Source organism: Astatotilapia calliptera, chromosome 12 (genome assembly GCF_964374335.1).
Source record: "Astatotilapia calliptera chromosome 12, fAstCal68.1, whole genome shotgun sequence".
Classification (NCBI taxonomy): domain Eukaryota; kingdom Metazoa; phylum Chordata; class Actinopteri; order Cichliformes; family Cichlidae; genus Astatotilapia; species Astatotilapia calliptera.
In genome coordinates this window covers 28007661-28023337 of record NC_137433.1, presented here as the reverse complement: position 1 = coordinate 28023337, position 15677 = coordinate 28007661, and the positions used below count along the sequence as shown (strand labels likewise).

The 15677-nt window shown below is 38.0% G+C and overlaps 1 protein-coding gene across 2 annotated transcripts in view; it reads left to right on the top strand.

Annotated features, from left to right (window-relative positions):
* Positions 1 to 9456, top strand: part of rasgrf2b (Ras protein-specific guanine nucleotide-releasing factor 2b) — a 49247-nt gene extending 39791 nt beyond the window's left edge. For both annotated transcript variants that reach the window (XM_026188801.2, XM_026188800.2), the window contains 12 exons: positions 329 to 451; positions 1169 to 1258; positions 1721 to 1827; positions 3328 to 3440; positions 3618 to 3678; positions 4748 to 4851; positions 5130 to 5214; positions 5327 to 5524; positions 5887 to 5966; positions 6385 to 6502; positions 6595 to 6663; positions 7262 to 9456. In XM_026188801.2, coding sequence (XP_026044586.1) covers positions 329 to 451; positions 1169 to 1258; positions 1721 to 1827; positions 3328 to 3440; positions 3618 to 3678; positions 4748 to 4851; positions 5130 to 5214; positions 5327 to 5524; positions 5887 to 5966; positions 6385 to 6502; positions 6595 to 6663; positions 7262 to 7354 — 1241 coding nt within the window. In that variant the 3' untranslated portion in view covers positions 7355 to 9456. The remainder of the gene's footprint in view (positions 1 to 328; positions 452 to 1168; positions 1259 to 1720; positions 1828 to 3327; positions 3441 to 3617; positions 3679 to 4747; positions 4852 to 5129; positions 5215 to 5326; positions 5525 to 5886; positions 5967 to 6384; positions 6503 to 6594; positions 6664 to 7261) is intronic.
* The last annotated feature ends 6221 nt before the right edge of the window (positions 9457 to 15677 follow it).

Below are 15677 nucleotides of genomic sequence, written 5' to 3'. Positions count from 1 at the left end.
ATCTATCTATCTATCTATCTATCTATCTGTGTGTGTGTGTGTGTGTATATATATTTATATATATATATATATATATATATATATATATATATATATATATATATATATATATATATATATATATATATATATATATATATATATATATGCACACACATAACACATAGTACTATAACAGTTTCACCAAACTAACAGTAATGCCAGGCATGACCTCTATACTGAGTAATTTCTGTTAATTTAGTTATAATGGGCCTCTTGTCCAGTAAAAAAACCATTAGCATCATGGTCACCACCAGCAATCTTCAACTTTGCTTTTCCTTCTTTCTAGCTGTACTGGAGTCAGCGTCACTAGAGAAAATCATCCCAGAGTCTCCACAGACCAGTGAAGCAGGAGATATGTCGCCGTGCCGCTCTCCTTCCACACCTCGACACCTTCGCTACAGACAGCCTGGTAAGAGGCCGCCTATGTGTGCAGGCTACTTTACAGAGCCACAGAGTTAGGCAGATATCCTTGACCCTATAGACTAACATCATACTAAAATACAAAGCCCATACATCACACAGCAACATACATGTGTTTGTTAAAGTATTTGTGTTTAGCTTTGTCAGCATGGTTTTTCTTGCAGTGGATCAAGTTCATTGACAGGCAGAATAACACTGAAGAAAGTCTATGCTGCAAGCAGAACATTTGATATTTTTATTGCATCTTTATTTCGTCTTTATTTTTGTTTATTTTATCCATTCAAAAGTCACAAACCATATAATAAATTCAAGTGTTGATAGCTGATGTTAAGAACATGTAACAGTATGTAGGCCTCACAAATGTCCATGGCCATTTCAGAGCCATCAAATTTGGTATACTCCCTAATAACAAATAATCTTCTATTTACAGAGTATTTTTTGAATGTTTTACATGAATACTTTTTTTGCCCTATACAAACAAGGTTTTTCCAGGAAAATTTAAAAAAAAAATTATGAAAAGAATAATTTTACCTTATAAAGGAAACAGTGATTATATTCAGGTAAAGCAATAAGACATAAAAGAAAAATCATTTCAGTCAATAGACATTGGAATCATATTTCATTATGTTAGATTGAAAGGAAAGTTAGCGTTTATGTTCACGCTGTTGTTGCCTTTGATGATAATTATGTGCTTGTGCACCTGCAGTCCAGCCAGGGGAGAACTCACGCTGCTCAGTCTCTCCAGCTTCAGCCTTCGCTATTGCCACAGCAGCAGCAGGACACGGTGCACCGCCAGGTACACACACACACACACACACACACACACACACACACACACACACACACACACACACACACACACACACACACACACACACACACACACAGAGTAAAAATGATTAAACAATTCATCCAGATCATAATTCTGATTGCAAAAGCTACCAGAAAAATCAAAAAGGAAATATAAAGAAAAAACAATGTAAAAGTGAATAATAACTCAAAAATAAAAACCAGAAGTATAATAACCCCGTGGTGGGCATAAAATAAAAACGTTATACGGTTAATTTTGTTTCCTTTTTTTAGTTATATATAGGTTTAATATTGTTAAAGCAGTAACATCTCTTGGGGGACAGGGTCAGTGGATAATCCATAACTCAGTTTCCATAATCATGAACCTTTAAAAAATAGCTCATGTGATGCTTTAATATTCAAAACTTTGAAATGCCTGCTTTTTGTTTGTTTTTGATTTTCCATCCAGTGTTTACTAACTCTGAAAGAACCTGTGATAAAGAGTTCATCATTCGCCGAGCTGCAACTAATAGAGTTCTCAATGTTCTGCGCCACTGGGTCTCCAAACATTCACAGGTCTGTCTGTACCCACCACTCTCTGTGCATGTTGTGTGTGTGGGTGTGTGTGTGTGTGTGGGTCCAGTGTTTTGCTGGGGTGATCAAGTCTGCGGTCTCATTAAAACAGGTGATTGATGCGTTCTCGCTCTGCTCCACTGCTCCCAGTTGATCGCGTAAACAGCAAACTGTGCACAAACACACACCAAATATTGTTTTAACTGGTCAGCTGGCTCAGCCTGCCTACTCTTGTGCTAAACAGCCAGCCTCTAATGAATTGAACATCAAGGTAATTGCCTGCCTCCCTGCAGAGATCTTTACACTCTAACTGCATCAATATGTTTTATGTATTTTTCTTCGATAAAACAAAATGCTGTGATGACAGTCCAGCTTTAGTCAACTTATTAACACACAGGCCCGCACAATGACATACACACATACAGACACCCACTTATTTTTTAGAGGCCAGAGAACAGAAAGAGCTTGTTAAAACTGACCTTTAAACAGGAGTTAAATTGAGGTAGGAGTAAAGCAGAAAATTGGAGGAGAGGAAAGTGAAAAGACTGTAAGAAATGAAAGAGGAACGGGGATTTGGAAGAAGTATCATGCCGCCGTGACTGATGATTGATCAGGTGATGCTTTTATTGTGTGGAGACTTGAGGCAATATTAATTACAAGAGTAGAATCACCTGTAGTTCAGGTAGTATGTGAAATTATAATATGTGAATAATATTCCTCAGTTTGTTAACAATATATCTACTGAGATTAATAATCATCTATTTAATCAGCTGTGCAGTGGTAGCTGTTTCTTTGGTATTTTAAAGTACCTTACACATCAGCTGAACAACAGACTTCATGAAATGTAATTGTCTTATTATGCAAGTTCTTAACTATGGGTACTTGTGCCTCTGGGAATACTTCTGCAAAATAGGTTGGTTAAAAAAATCTAAATTAAAAATCTGAGTAAAAAAGCAAATGTATCTAGTGCTAAAAACCAGGTATCAAAAAAGCAGCAGTATTTAGAAGAATGAAATATAATTGGCTATAAATGGTTAACTGGCAAACTGACCTAAATCCTCCACAAGAAACACAGTAAAGAGCCTAAAGACCCAGCCTATAAATTCTTCTCATCCCAGTCTGGTCAAGCATCTGAAGGATTCACTGAAACGAGACCAATACAAAGAGCCTAAAACCACAAGAACGAGAACAAAAGCATCTTGGTGCCACAGGACAGAGGTCCCAATGATCAGAGCTATTCTGACGGAGGATGTGACAAACTGCTTTGTATATTACTAATAACAGAAAAGTACTCTGTATTATATCACCAACTAAAATGAAATATACCATGATAGAGGACATTTTTCCATTTAATCCAGTTGTGTTGTTTGTTTGTTTACTTCACTTCACTTTATCTTCACTTCTCTGGTTAAGATTTTAGTTTGAATCAAAATCAGGCTTGTGTTACTGTTACCATTACTACCAAAGTCTGTATAATGTAAACATGTATTTGTTTGTGCTTAGGACTTTGAGATGAATGGGGACCTTAAGATGTCAGTGATCTGTCTCCTGGAGGAGGTGCTTAGAGATCCAGACCTTCTGCCTCAGGAGAGGAAAGCTACTGCGAACATACTAAAGTACAGCTGAAACTCAAATACATACAAAAACATGCTCTCGTACAAACAAGCAGCATGTACACGAAGCACTTTGGCACCTTTGAATGACAAAAATATGTCATCAAATAGTGTTGTTTTTAATTTTTAATACTCTCTTGTTCTAATACTTTTACTGTTCTCCTCTATTCTGTCTGATAGTGCGCTTTCTCAAGATGATCAGGAAGATGCCCAACTGAGAATAGAAGACATCTTACAGATGGTGAGAAAATGAAGCTTTTCCCTATTTTCTGTCATATATACAAACTTTTTCATCCTGGGTACTGATATTAACAATTCCTTTGAGCCAAAGTTCAAAATTCAGCTGCCCTAAACCCTCAGTATCTGTTCTTGGATCTATATCAAAGTGAGGAGCGGAGATCTCATCGATATGTTTATCCCAGGCAAACAGCTCTGGCTGTAGGCACAGCACTACCCACATGCTGTTCAAACTTTCTCATTGCATTCAGAAGAAAGGTGATTTAAGGGGAGGGTGAAGAAAGCTAAATCAGATTGTTTTAGGCAGTGGATCTACAGTGGGCATCTTGACGAATGCCCACTATAAGATAAAAAAAAGATTTATTTTGAAATCTCAAGGTATTTTATTCAGTTAGCTTTAGTAGTGACTCTATAATATAGCGAGTTATAAATTTGCCTAAGATGCAAAAGGTCCTTATTCAAGACCAGGAGGAGACACCAGTCATTTTGGGGTTGTGTCAGAAAGGACATCCAGCATCCACATATTTGATGTGGATGCTGGATGTGGAGCTACCTGCTCTGGCAACCCAATAAGGGAGGAGCTTATTTAGCAAGCTTTAATCTATCTACTCTATCTCCAGTATAAAAAGAGAAAAAGTAATTTTCTACATAGCTTAAATGTCTTGTTTTGCAATACCTAATTTTATGGCTTTGTTCATGTAGTTACAAAGTATTACAAATTTCTGCGAAATACTTTCACAGTTATCACCACCTGTTGCACATGATGACAAAAAAAATCACAAGCACTGACAATTTCCTAGATTGGATCGGTTATCTCTGGAAATCACAAACAAATAGACGTATTGGGTTTGTAAATTGTGAAAAGCGTCTGTCATTCACAGTGTTCTAAGCTCTGGGCAGAAGGGGTAAATAGACTCTGTGCTGACAGTGATGCTAACCAGGGACTGTCAAATGTCATAAACCATATTTATCACAGCCTGTCTCTTTATTAGATATTTATATCTCACTATCTCACTTCTGTTTGGGGTCATTTGTTTTTATGTCTTTGTCTCTGAATGTGTGTGTGTGTGTAGGCGGACTGCCCGAAGGCAGAGTGTTTTGAATCTCTCTCAGCGATGGAGCTGGCTGAACAGATCACTCTGCTGGATCACATCGTCTTCAGGAGCATCCCTTATGAGTCAGTCCTCTCATGAAACCCAGTCAGTCCTCTCATATGTGATCTGCATCAGGTCAAAGAGACATAAATCCCCTTTATGGGCACTGGGCATGCTTTTAGAAGGACATAAATGAAAACTAATGGTATTTTATTTCAACTTTAGAACTCCAAACATCAGAGAATAGATTTGCACTTGCTTACCATCTGATTTCAGAGGCATTAGAAAATGAAACTTATACTCTGCTATACTTGAGTGTGTGTGATCTCATTTGGGTATATCTCTGTCTTCCCTCTCGAAGAGAGTTCCTGGGCCAGGGATGGATGAAGGTCGATAAGACAGAAAGGACACCTTACATCATGAAAACGAGTCAGCACTTCAATGATGTAACTTCTTCCAATGTGTTTAAGCACCATTTTTTTCCAGACTCTTCTGTAAAGATTCAGTACCTATAGCTCTTCATTAATACCATACTACTCTATTCTTTTTCTTTTGAAGATGAGTAACCTGGTGGCATCGCAGATTATGACCCATACTGATGTGGGCTCAAGGGCCAACTCCATTGAGAAGTGGGTTGCTGTGGCAGACATATGTCGCTGTTTGAACAACTACAACGGAGTATTGGAAATCACATCCGCACTCAATCGAAGTGCTATCTACCGTTTGAAGAAGACCTGGGCTAAAGTCAGCAAACAGGTGGGGTAAATCCTGAACAACCCTCTCTGTATGCAAAACCTGAAATACTTGTTTAAAGATCTAAAGTGTATAAACACTTAATCTCATCGTGAAGCACTAGAAAAAAAACATCTTTTGTCCAAAATGTTTACAAATGGGAATTCTTTCATTGGCACTGATACTGTACCATTAGAGGGTTTCAGAGAAGAGACGAGTGCTTAATCGCACTTAATGTTAATAGCGGTAAGGTTTATTGTCTGCTCTTTACTTAATCCTGATAACATTCAGCAGACAGGCTGCCTGCAATGCTATTCATGGCTGGAGAAAGTTTCAAATCTTGCCATTTTAGATCATTATAAATGCCTGTTTGTGATCTTTTCCAGACTAAAGCCCTGATGGACAAACTGCAGAAGATTGTGTCCTCAGAAGGACGATTTAAAAATCTGAGGGAGACGCTGAAAAAGTGAGACTTTGCATTTGTTTTTAAAATACCATCATATGTAAGAAAAAGCGCAGCACAATGGTGCAGTGGTTAGCACTGTTGGCTCACAGCAAGAAGGCCCTGGGTTTGAATCCGTCATCTGGCCGAGGCCTTTCAGTGGCTTCGGCTTTATTCTTTAGTGGGTTAGATTATATGGTGATTTCAAATTTCCCATAGGTGTGAATGTGGGAGGGAATGGTTGCCTGTCTCTCGGTGTTAGCCCTGCATCACACTGGCGACCTGTACCCTGCCTCTTGCTGTATGATAGCTGGGATACACTCCGACAACCCTGACAGGGATAAGCAGGAGAGAATAGACGGACGGACGTATCAAAAAATGAGTTTTTATGGACTTGGAAGCAAGTTGATTTGTATGCTATTCTTTAACTCTCTCATTCCAGTTGCAACCCTCCTTGTGTGCCATATTTGGGAATGTATCTAACAGACTTGGCCTTTATAGAAGAGGGAACACCAAATTTTACAGAGGAGGGTCTTGTTAACTTCTCCAAAATGAGGATGGTAAGCGTGTGTAAATAAATGCACTGGAAGCAGATCATCTTGAGGTGCACGCTGTTAAGTCAGTATTAAGATAAATTCCATATTTTATGCAGATATCTCACATCATCAGAGAGATCCGACAGTTCCAGCAGACGCCGTACAGAATAGAGCATCAGCCCAAGGTACTTTTATTTTTAATTTTTATCTGTACTACCTTTCTTTATCTAAAGATCAAAAACATCACAAGGCATTATTTCATTTAGACGACATGCAATTATTATTACTTAAACAATATAATCAAAGGGCAGGATAACATTTAAACTGTCAAAAAGCTTCTAAAATAATAAAAGAAAACTAGTCTGAAGAAGTGAGGTTTGAGAGTGGTTTTAAGGAATTCGTTTTGCTTGGTTTGACTGCACAGATTATTCTTGGATGTGCTTGTCGTGGCTCTTGTTCTGAGAGGATTACTGAAAATCCCTTTGATATATGGGTAGTCTTTTTTTTTAAAGAATGCATGGAACAATAGAAACCATCCCAAATTGCCCAGTCTCCTGTTTTTGCTCTAATGTACTCATCTTTCAAACAGGTATTAGTTGGACCAACCAGAAAACAGATTACTTTAATGAATAGCTTATTTGCAAAATCCTATTGGTGTATTTCCTGTGAGATCATCTTATAGTCAAAATCACATCAATCTTTAATTGAAAATAAATAATTGAAGCTGTAGCCGTAAAGATATTTTAATCATCATGCCTGTCATCCATATTCGATTATAACCAGGTGACCCAATACCTTCTGGATAAGACTCTGATCATGGATGAGGATACACTTTACGATCTCTCCCTGAAGATAGAGCCCAGGCTTCCCGCCTGAGTTAGAGCTGTTTGTGGCCTGTGGGAGCCTGCTGAACCTGGACCCCCAAAAGGGCAAAACGCCCACGTGATCTCATCAATCAAGAGAAAGTTGGAAGAAGAATTTTCAGAGCAACTTGGAAATAGAATGAGATTTGGTCTAAGGAGACAGATATCGATGCATGCGGTCAGTTGAACATGTTTGAGAGCTTTACAAGAGAAAGGGGAATATAAGAATGAGAAATGCACCTGTAAGGTTGTAAGACAGCTCGTCTTCGAGGGGAAAGAGAGGTTGCATTGTATGAAGGTTTTGAGGAAATTGCATGTCATAGTCTGGTGCACATGGCATCACACTTCCTGAGGCAGCCTGAGAGTGCAGGACAGGGTGAGAGAGAGGAGTTAATGGATGTAACAGAGATGTAGCATATACAGATAGTGTGACAGAGAGGTGTTTGAGCTTACGTCTCTGTACTATTGTCTGTGTTCTTTTGCCTGTGCATTTTCCGTGCCATGTCCTGTGGAGCAAGACCCCTAAAATGCTTTCTGTCATGAAGGTCACTGCATAAAACTTGCATGAATTCAGCTTGGGATGTAACTGTCTAAATTGCCTTCATTCTGACCCCTGATCCTCTGCTTAGCATGCACCGCTTTTGCCAGGGTGACTTCTTAAGCCATTATGCATCCTCAGTGGGCTGAATGCGTCAAAAGCCTTTAAACCTTCACATATAATGCAGAAAGACGAAAACGAAACACAAAATGTGATATATTTTAATGAATTTAGATTTTTCCCTTGTTAAGCAATTAATTCTATATTTATTTGTGATTGCTTAATTTGGTTGACTTTTTTTTAAAGAACATATGAATGATTAAAATTAAAACATTTATTCAGTGCCTTCCACTAGTGCAGGTCAATCTCCCACATTCCCAAATTGAAAATTTGCAAGCACAAAGTTTTATATAAATTCAAATTTAAAATATTAAAATTTTATTTAAAATTAAGACTGTAATTTTACTCATTCATTTCCTTTTTTTTTAAGATCAGACGTGTCATTTAGACTAAACAGTAGCATGTCAGTGTAATGTAGTAAAGCCATTGCAGCATCCAATGAGCATATATCTCCCTCTACTGTTTAAATATTGTTATAACCTCTGCTAACACAAAGCTTTGCAGCATGTGTGTGCAATTTGTTAGTTTTTTTGGCATTTATTGACTGTCAGCTGGGCTAGTGGGTGTCATCACTCCTCTATGTGTAACTGGGGCAACTACAGTCTAAACTGGGACAGTACACAGTGCACTCCCTGAGATGTAGCTTTGCTTGATTGAAAGGGTGATCGTTATTTACCATGCTATTTATTTCAGATGCTGTATTTATATTATTTTTTGTATATAGTGACTTTACACATATTGTACGATTGAAGAAGAAATAATTGGAATTGTTATGCTGTGAATACTGATTTTATTGTTGTTGTTGGGTTTTTTTCTTTGTCTCTGGTTTTCATGTTGAATTTTAATTTTGCATCGGAGGCTCTTGTATAGGAAAAAAAAATCTGTTCAACTTTATTCTAAAAAAATGCCTTTTGAAGGTTAAAAAATGTAGCACTTCAATAATCAGACATTGTTTTCTGTATTAATGATATGATAAGTATAATTGTCCTGCATGCACACAACAGCTGCATGTTGTGCATGTCTGACTGGACGCTTCCTTTACCTTCTTCCTCTGCTTCTCTATAATAATATCGTCTCTGTAGCTGTCAGGAAAAAAAAGAAAGGTATAAAAACAATACTTTGTCCATCGAATCAGGCACGTTTGTCTCTTAGTGTACCTCACAAAGTTAAGCCTCTTGGCTGTGTCTTCTGCAAAACTAGCTGTTGTTATGCAGTAGCAGTGTTGCAACTTTTCTCACAGAACAATAACCTTATTCAAAATCAATTAGAGGAAATGTTTCAGACTTTGCTCTTGGGAAAACTTGCCCTTTTTCACTGCATCTGTAATTCTGAGTGTCTGTTTCACATTAAAAGTGTGAGAATACAGTATGCTATGTTTGTATTGTAATATTATCTTTGTGTTTATTTGTTTGCATTTTCATGTGTGGGTGCAGGGGAAATAAATTCAACATGCCTTATACGTTTGCATATTTCTTTGGAGTCCTTAGTAAGAATTTCAGTAATATTACCACTAATGCTGAATCCACTTCAGCTCCTTTCAATAATGCATCAAAAAATATCACTAAAATAATGTGGCCAAACTTTGTAAAACCAGACACCAGAAATAGATTTTAATTCCAAAAAAAAGTTGGAGACACTGAGTAAAATGTAAGTAAACGTAGAATGCAGTAGCTTGCAAATTTCAAACTCATTGTTATGCACAGAAAAAAATGTAAACAAAAATTTCATGAAAAATATTAGCTCATTTTGAATTTGATGGTAGCATCATGTCTCAAAAAAGTTTGGATGGGGCAGCAAAAGTCTGGAAAAGTAAGTGATTCTAAAAAGAAACAGCTGAAAGGATATTGCTGCTAACTAGGTTAACTGGCAACAGGTCATTAACATCGAAAGAGCATCTTAGGCAGAGCTTCTCAGAAGTCAAGATGGGCAGAAGTTCTCCAACCTACAAAATACTGCATCTAAAAAACTGTACATGTAATATATTATGTACAGAATTTTTCTGCTGTTGATCCAGGTTCAGATCACCAGTCCTCCCTTACACTAGCCACCTCCTCCAGCTGATCCAGGTGGACACTGAAGCATTCCCAATTTAGCTGACAGACATAATCTCTCCAGCTCCCTTTCTTCTGTCCTGGGGCCTCTTCCTGGTAGCTGAACCACCTCAAGTTGCTCCTTTCACTGTGCAGTGAGTAGTGAAAGGAGCAACTTGTAGTGGCTTTACTATGAGCACCTCCTGACTGACAGAGGTCCTCATTCTATACCTACACCAGAGTCCAGTCACCCTTTGAATATTATTCTATAATGTTGAGTCTGGCTATAGAATAGTTCTTTCATTGAAGAACATTATTCTGGGAATCTTCAAAAATCTCTGTGCACAAGAAACAAGGCTAAAATCAATATTGGATCCCTGTGATACACAGCATTACAAACAGGCATGAGTCTGTCATGGCAATCACTGCACTGCACTTCCAGAAGTTAATGTCTGTGAACACAGTTCCCTTGTGCCATCCACAAATAAAGGTTAAAGCTTCATCATGCAAAGAGGAGGCTGTGTGTGAACAAGATCCAGAAATGGTACCATCATTTCTGGGCCAAAGGTCATTGGAAATTAACTGAGGCAATATGGAAAACTGGTTTGTGGTCAGATGGATTGAAATTTTAAATTATGTTTTGAAAAGAATTTACTGTGTCCTTCAGACTCATATTTCAGCAAAAACAATGCTAAACCACATACTGCACCTATCATAACAGCATGGCTTCGTAGTGGAAGAGTCTAAGTGCTAAACTGGCCCAACTGCAGTCAGACCCTTCACCAAATAAAAACACTTGGTACATAATGAATCAAAAATATGGCAAAGCATACCCAGGACTGTTGAGCAGCTGGAATCCAACAAGAAGGGAACAACATTCCTCACCCCCAGCAACTCAGTTCCCAGATGTTTATGAGAATAGGGGATGCTACATAAAAGTAAACATGACTGACTTTTTTTCCCCAGCTGTGTTGTGGCCATCAAATTCAAAATGATCTAATTTTCTTCTTAAAATTGTATATTTTCTCAATTTAAATATCTGACATGTTTTTTTCCATTATGAATCAAATATGAGTTGCATTATGTTTTTATTTACATTTTACACAGCATCCCAACTCTTTTGAAATTGGGGTTGTGCATATCGAATGTGATAGTGCTCTTCAAATAATGAATAATTAAGTAATTTAAAATGTTGCAGATTCACATTTGAAGCATTGCAATAACAATCAACACGATATTTGAAAGTCTAAATCTCTATCCTTGTTGTCTGGAGATATTTCATGCAGATCTTGGGATATTTGCAGAGAGTATGACCTTGAATTTTATGAAGATGCCCCTCTGTATAATTAATTTGCTCCAAGCCACTTTTTATTTTGATTGTTAGGGATACAAGAATGTGCAAAGCATGCTATGAATTTCTATTCGGATATGCTTCAGGCTGCATTGCTGCTTCTGATGAAGAGTGCTCTATCTTGGGACTAGTGCTGAAAACAACAAGTACAGTTCATGCATACAGTATTCTACGTTGGCCTATAAAACCTGCTTACATGTGCGTAGTCCTTTGTGAAAGAGTAACCAGGCAGCTCCGAGGCAAACATACTCAGTGCACTGCATGGAGGATGGTATTTTAAGAGCATAACGTTTTTTTTCCCAACTGCTTTTTTTCTTTCACTTTTTCACAAAATTACAAAGTACTACTGACTGCTTTGCACTGATGTTCAGAGTGGTGCACAAATGAAACACTCTCATCCACTGTAACACAACATTATATTTTAGGAAAAAAGTATACTTCTTAGTGCCACCTAAAAGCAAAGCGCTACAAGTTCTATATGTCAGTGAAACAACTGTAATCACTATATCTGCCTCATAAATGACAGGTTCTGACTCTGAATGATGACCCATGACTGTGGTTGTCCTGCCACCATGTGGTCACAACTGATTTTGCGTCTTCATCCACCAGTACACACATCCATCAGCCAAAGCTCTGGACCAGGGCTGCCCAATCCCAGTCCTCGAGAGCTACTATCCTGCAGCTTTTAGATGCATCCCTAATCCAACACAGCTGAATCAAATGGTTTGATTACCTCTTCAGCATGCCATCATGTTTGGCAAAGGCCTGATAACAAGCCATTCATTTGATTCGGGTGTGTGGGAACAAGGATGCATCTAAAAGCTGCAGGACGGTAGCTCTCGAGGACCGGGATTGGGCAGCCCTGCTCTGGACACTCAAGCATGGGCTCAACAAGACCATCAAAGGTAAAAGATGTATTATCTGCCCCTTTTAGTACACTTATAAATCTTATAAACTGGTAAATGACTAACTCTTTTTAATATCTATTTTTGTCGATTTAGCCTAAAATACGGATCTTATGGTGATCTGCAATTCTACACTGGCTGTGGAGGTGAAGAAGAATAGTGAACAGAACAATGCAATAAATGAATGAATCGTTAAATATGTATGTTAGTCCAAAGTGCTTTGAGTGGTCTGCAAGAATAGAATAAGTGCTATATAAATACCAGTCCATTATATTCAGTTTAATTGTGGGTGACATATTTAATTCTATGTAGTGATTGTATGCTTCATGGACACGTATTATGTAGTGGTTAATAATTGTCTTAGATATTCTGAAATTAACAAGTATCAAACTAGAGAGCATTAAAGCGGTGGCTGCAGCTCAGGAGATAGAGCAGGACATCTACTAATTGGAAGGTTTTGGTCTGATTCCTGACCGCTCCAGTCTGCATGCCAAATATCCTTGGAGAACACACAATCCCCAAGTTGCTCATCCATACTTGTGTGTGAATGTTAGATAGGAAGCTGTTAACCCTTTCATACATGAATTATGACAACAACCAGGATACTTTTCTTAAGTATTTTTATTCACCTTCAGGCATGAAAATATTAATAAAAATACTTAAGAAAAGAATCCTGATTGCGGTTGTCATAATTCATGCATGACAGGGTTAAAAAAAACAATAATTACAATGAAACACGTCATACATCTATCCATACATCCACCCATCCATTTTCTTCCGCTTATCCGGGGCCGGGTCGCGGGGCCAGGGGGCAGCAGCCAAAGCAGCCTGTGCTCTGTTCCAGTAGCTCAGGAACAGAGCGGGAGGGAGAGAGGGAGAAAGAGAGCCAGGGACAACAACGTCACATTAGAAAGGTATAGTGATCATCCACAACTATTTTCAGTTGCAGATGATAAAGGATTCAGAAAGTTTATTCACGTAGACCTATATGACAAAGAATGTGCATCTTCTTTTTGTTTTCATATTTTAATTTAGATTTAATTGTGTTGTGGTTTGCAGTGTTTTGTGTTGTTTCACTTTAAATTTGTTTAAAAGGAAAACGCTGAAAATTTAAATAGTTAAAAGTTTAAAATGTAAATAGTTTTTTTTTTTGTATTATATGATTTATTTATTTTATTTTATGTGGAGTGAATAAATAAAAGTATATTTACGGTGGGCCCTAGAGACAAAGCACGTACACATACAAACCCCGAAACACGTCCAAACTCCAAAACATGTAAAAAAACACAACAGCAGTGCTCCAGGATGCTATAGGGGCAGTGTTGAGCTTTTGTTACCTAGTGGCTACACAAGCCAGGAAGTACCAACGACTGGATTTGGTGTGTGGTAATAACAGGTAAATGTACTTTTTTTTTTTTTTTTTATTTGAATATATATGAGTGACTGTGTATAAATACACAAACAATACACATATACTTTCAATTGTGTAATTTAAGTGAGGTAGCTGTTTTGGAAGTTCGGTTAACTCTAGGAATGTGTTTTGGAGTTTGTACGTGCTTTGGAGATATTTATATATAAACATATTTAAATAAAACCACAGGTTTGTTTTTTTTACATTAGTAATTCCTTTTGTGCATAATTTCAAATTGTTGTTCATAATAAATTAATTAAAGCAACAAAACAACCTGAAGAGCCGGTTGGGAGCCAAAAGAGCCGGCTCTTTTTAGTGAGTCGAGTCGAAAGAGCCGGTTCTCTAAAAAGAGCCGGAAATCCCATCGCTAGTGAGCAGGAGGACAATTCAATTCAATTCAATTTTATTTGTATAGCGCCAAATCACAACAAAAGTCGCCTCGAGGCGCTTTATATTGTACAGTAGATCGCACAATAATAGATACAGAGAAAAACCCAACAATCATATGACCCCCTATGAGCAGGCACTTTGGCGAGAGTGGGAAGGAAAAACTCCTTTTTAACAGGAAGAAACCTCCAGCAGAACCAGGCTCAGGAAGGGGCAGCCATCTGCTGCGACCGGTTGGGGTGAGAGAAGGAAAACAGGATAAAGACATGCTGTGGAAGAGAGACAGAGATTAATAACAGATATGATTCAATGCAGAGAGGTCTATTAACACATAGTGAGTGAGAAAGGTGACTGGAAAGGAAAAACTCAATGCATCATGGGAATCCCCGGCAGCCTACGTCTATTGCAGCATAACTAAGGGAGGATTCAGGGTCACCTGGTCCAGCCCTAACTATATGCTTTAGCAAAAAGGAAAGTTTTAAGCCTAATCTTAAAAGTAGAGATAGTGTCTGTCTCCCGAATCCAAACTGGAAGCTGGTTCCACAGAAGAGGGGCCTGAAAACTGAAGGCTCTCCCTTCCATTCTACTTTTAAATACTCTAGGAACAACAAGTAGGCCTGCAGGGCGAGAGCAAAGTGCTCTAATAGGGTGATATGATACTATCAGGTCATTAAGATAAGATGGGGCCTGATTATTTAAGACCTTGTATGTGAGGAGCAGGATTTTGAATTCAATTCTGGATGTAACAGGAAGCCAATGAAGGGAAGCCAAAACAGAAGAAATCTGCTCTCTCTTTCTAGTCCCTGTTAGGACTCTTGCTGCAGCATTTTGGATTAGCTGAAGACTTTTCAGTGAGTTTTTAGGACATCCTGATAATAATGAATTACAGTAGTCCAGCCTGGAAGTAATAAATGCATGAACTAAGAGACAGGATATTTCTAATTTTAGAGATGTTGCGCAAATGGAAGAAAGCAGTCATTATATTTGTTTATTATGGAGGACCATGGTCTCATACATCTATAGTAACATTAAACAACCAGTGGGTGGCAGTGTAGGGAGTGACACATCAGTGTCCAATGTTGTGGTTTATGTGCAAGTATACCATCAACACTGACACAAATACAAGAAAACAGTCTTTGAATAGCTGTCCACTGTAGTGACCACTGTGTGTGAAAGGGTTAAACACAGAAAAAAAGTCAATGGGTGAATGAGGTATGCAAGTGCTCAGGTAGAGTAGTAAAAGGGCAGTGAGCACCTAATATCTACATTTGAAGAAATAACAGACATAGAGAGGAAATGCTTTAATCAATCAGTGATTGTTTTTGGTTTACCCAGCAAGTTAACATATCAAAGTGAAATTTAAATATCAAAAGGAAATATTTTTCAATTGTTAGAGGAAAAAAATCTAGCAGTGCTGAAAAGGAGTAGAAACAGAGCGATTCAGGCCTGAAAAAAACAGAGTGAACAAGAAAAATGGCATGTTGTGTATCTCAGACAAGTTGAGCTAGTGATAAAGTCATCATTCATACTGTTGTTGAGGGGATGTGGCAAGTTGTTAGTGTGGGATCTACTGTCAGTTTTTAGTGTGGATAAA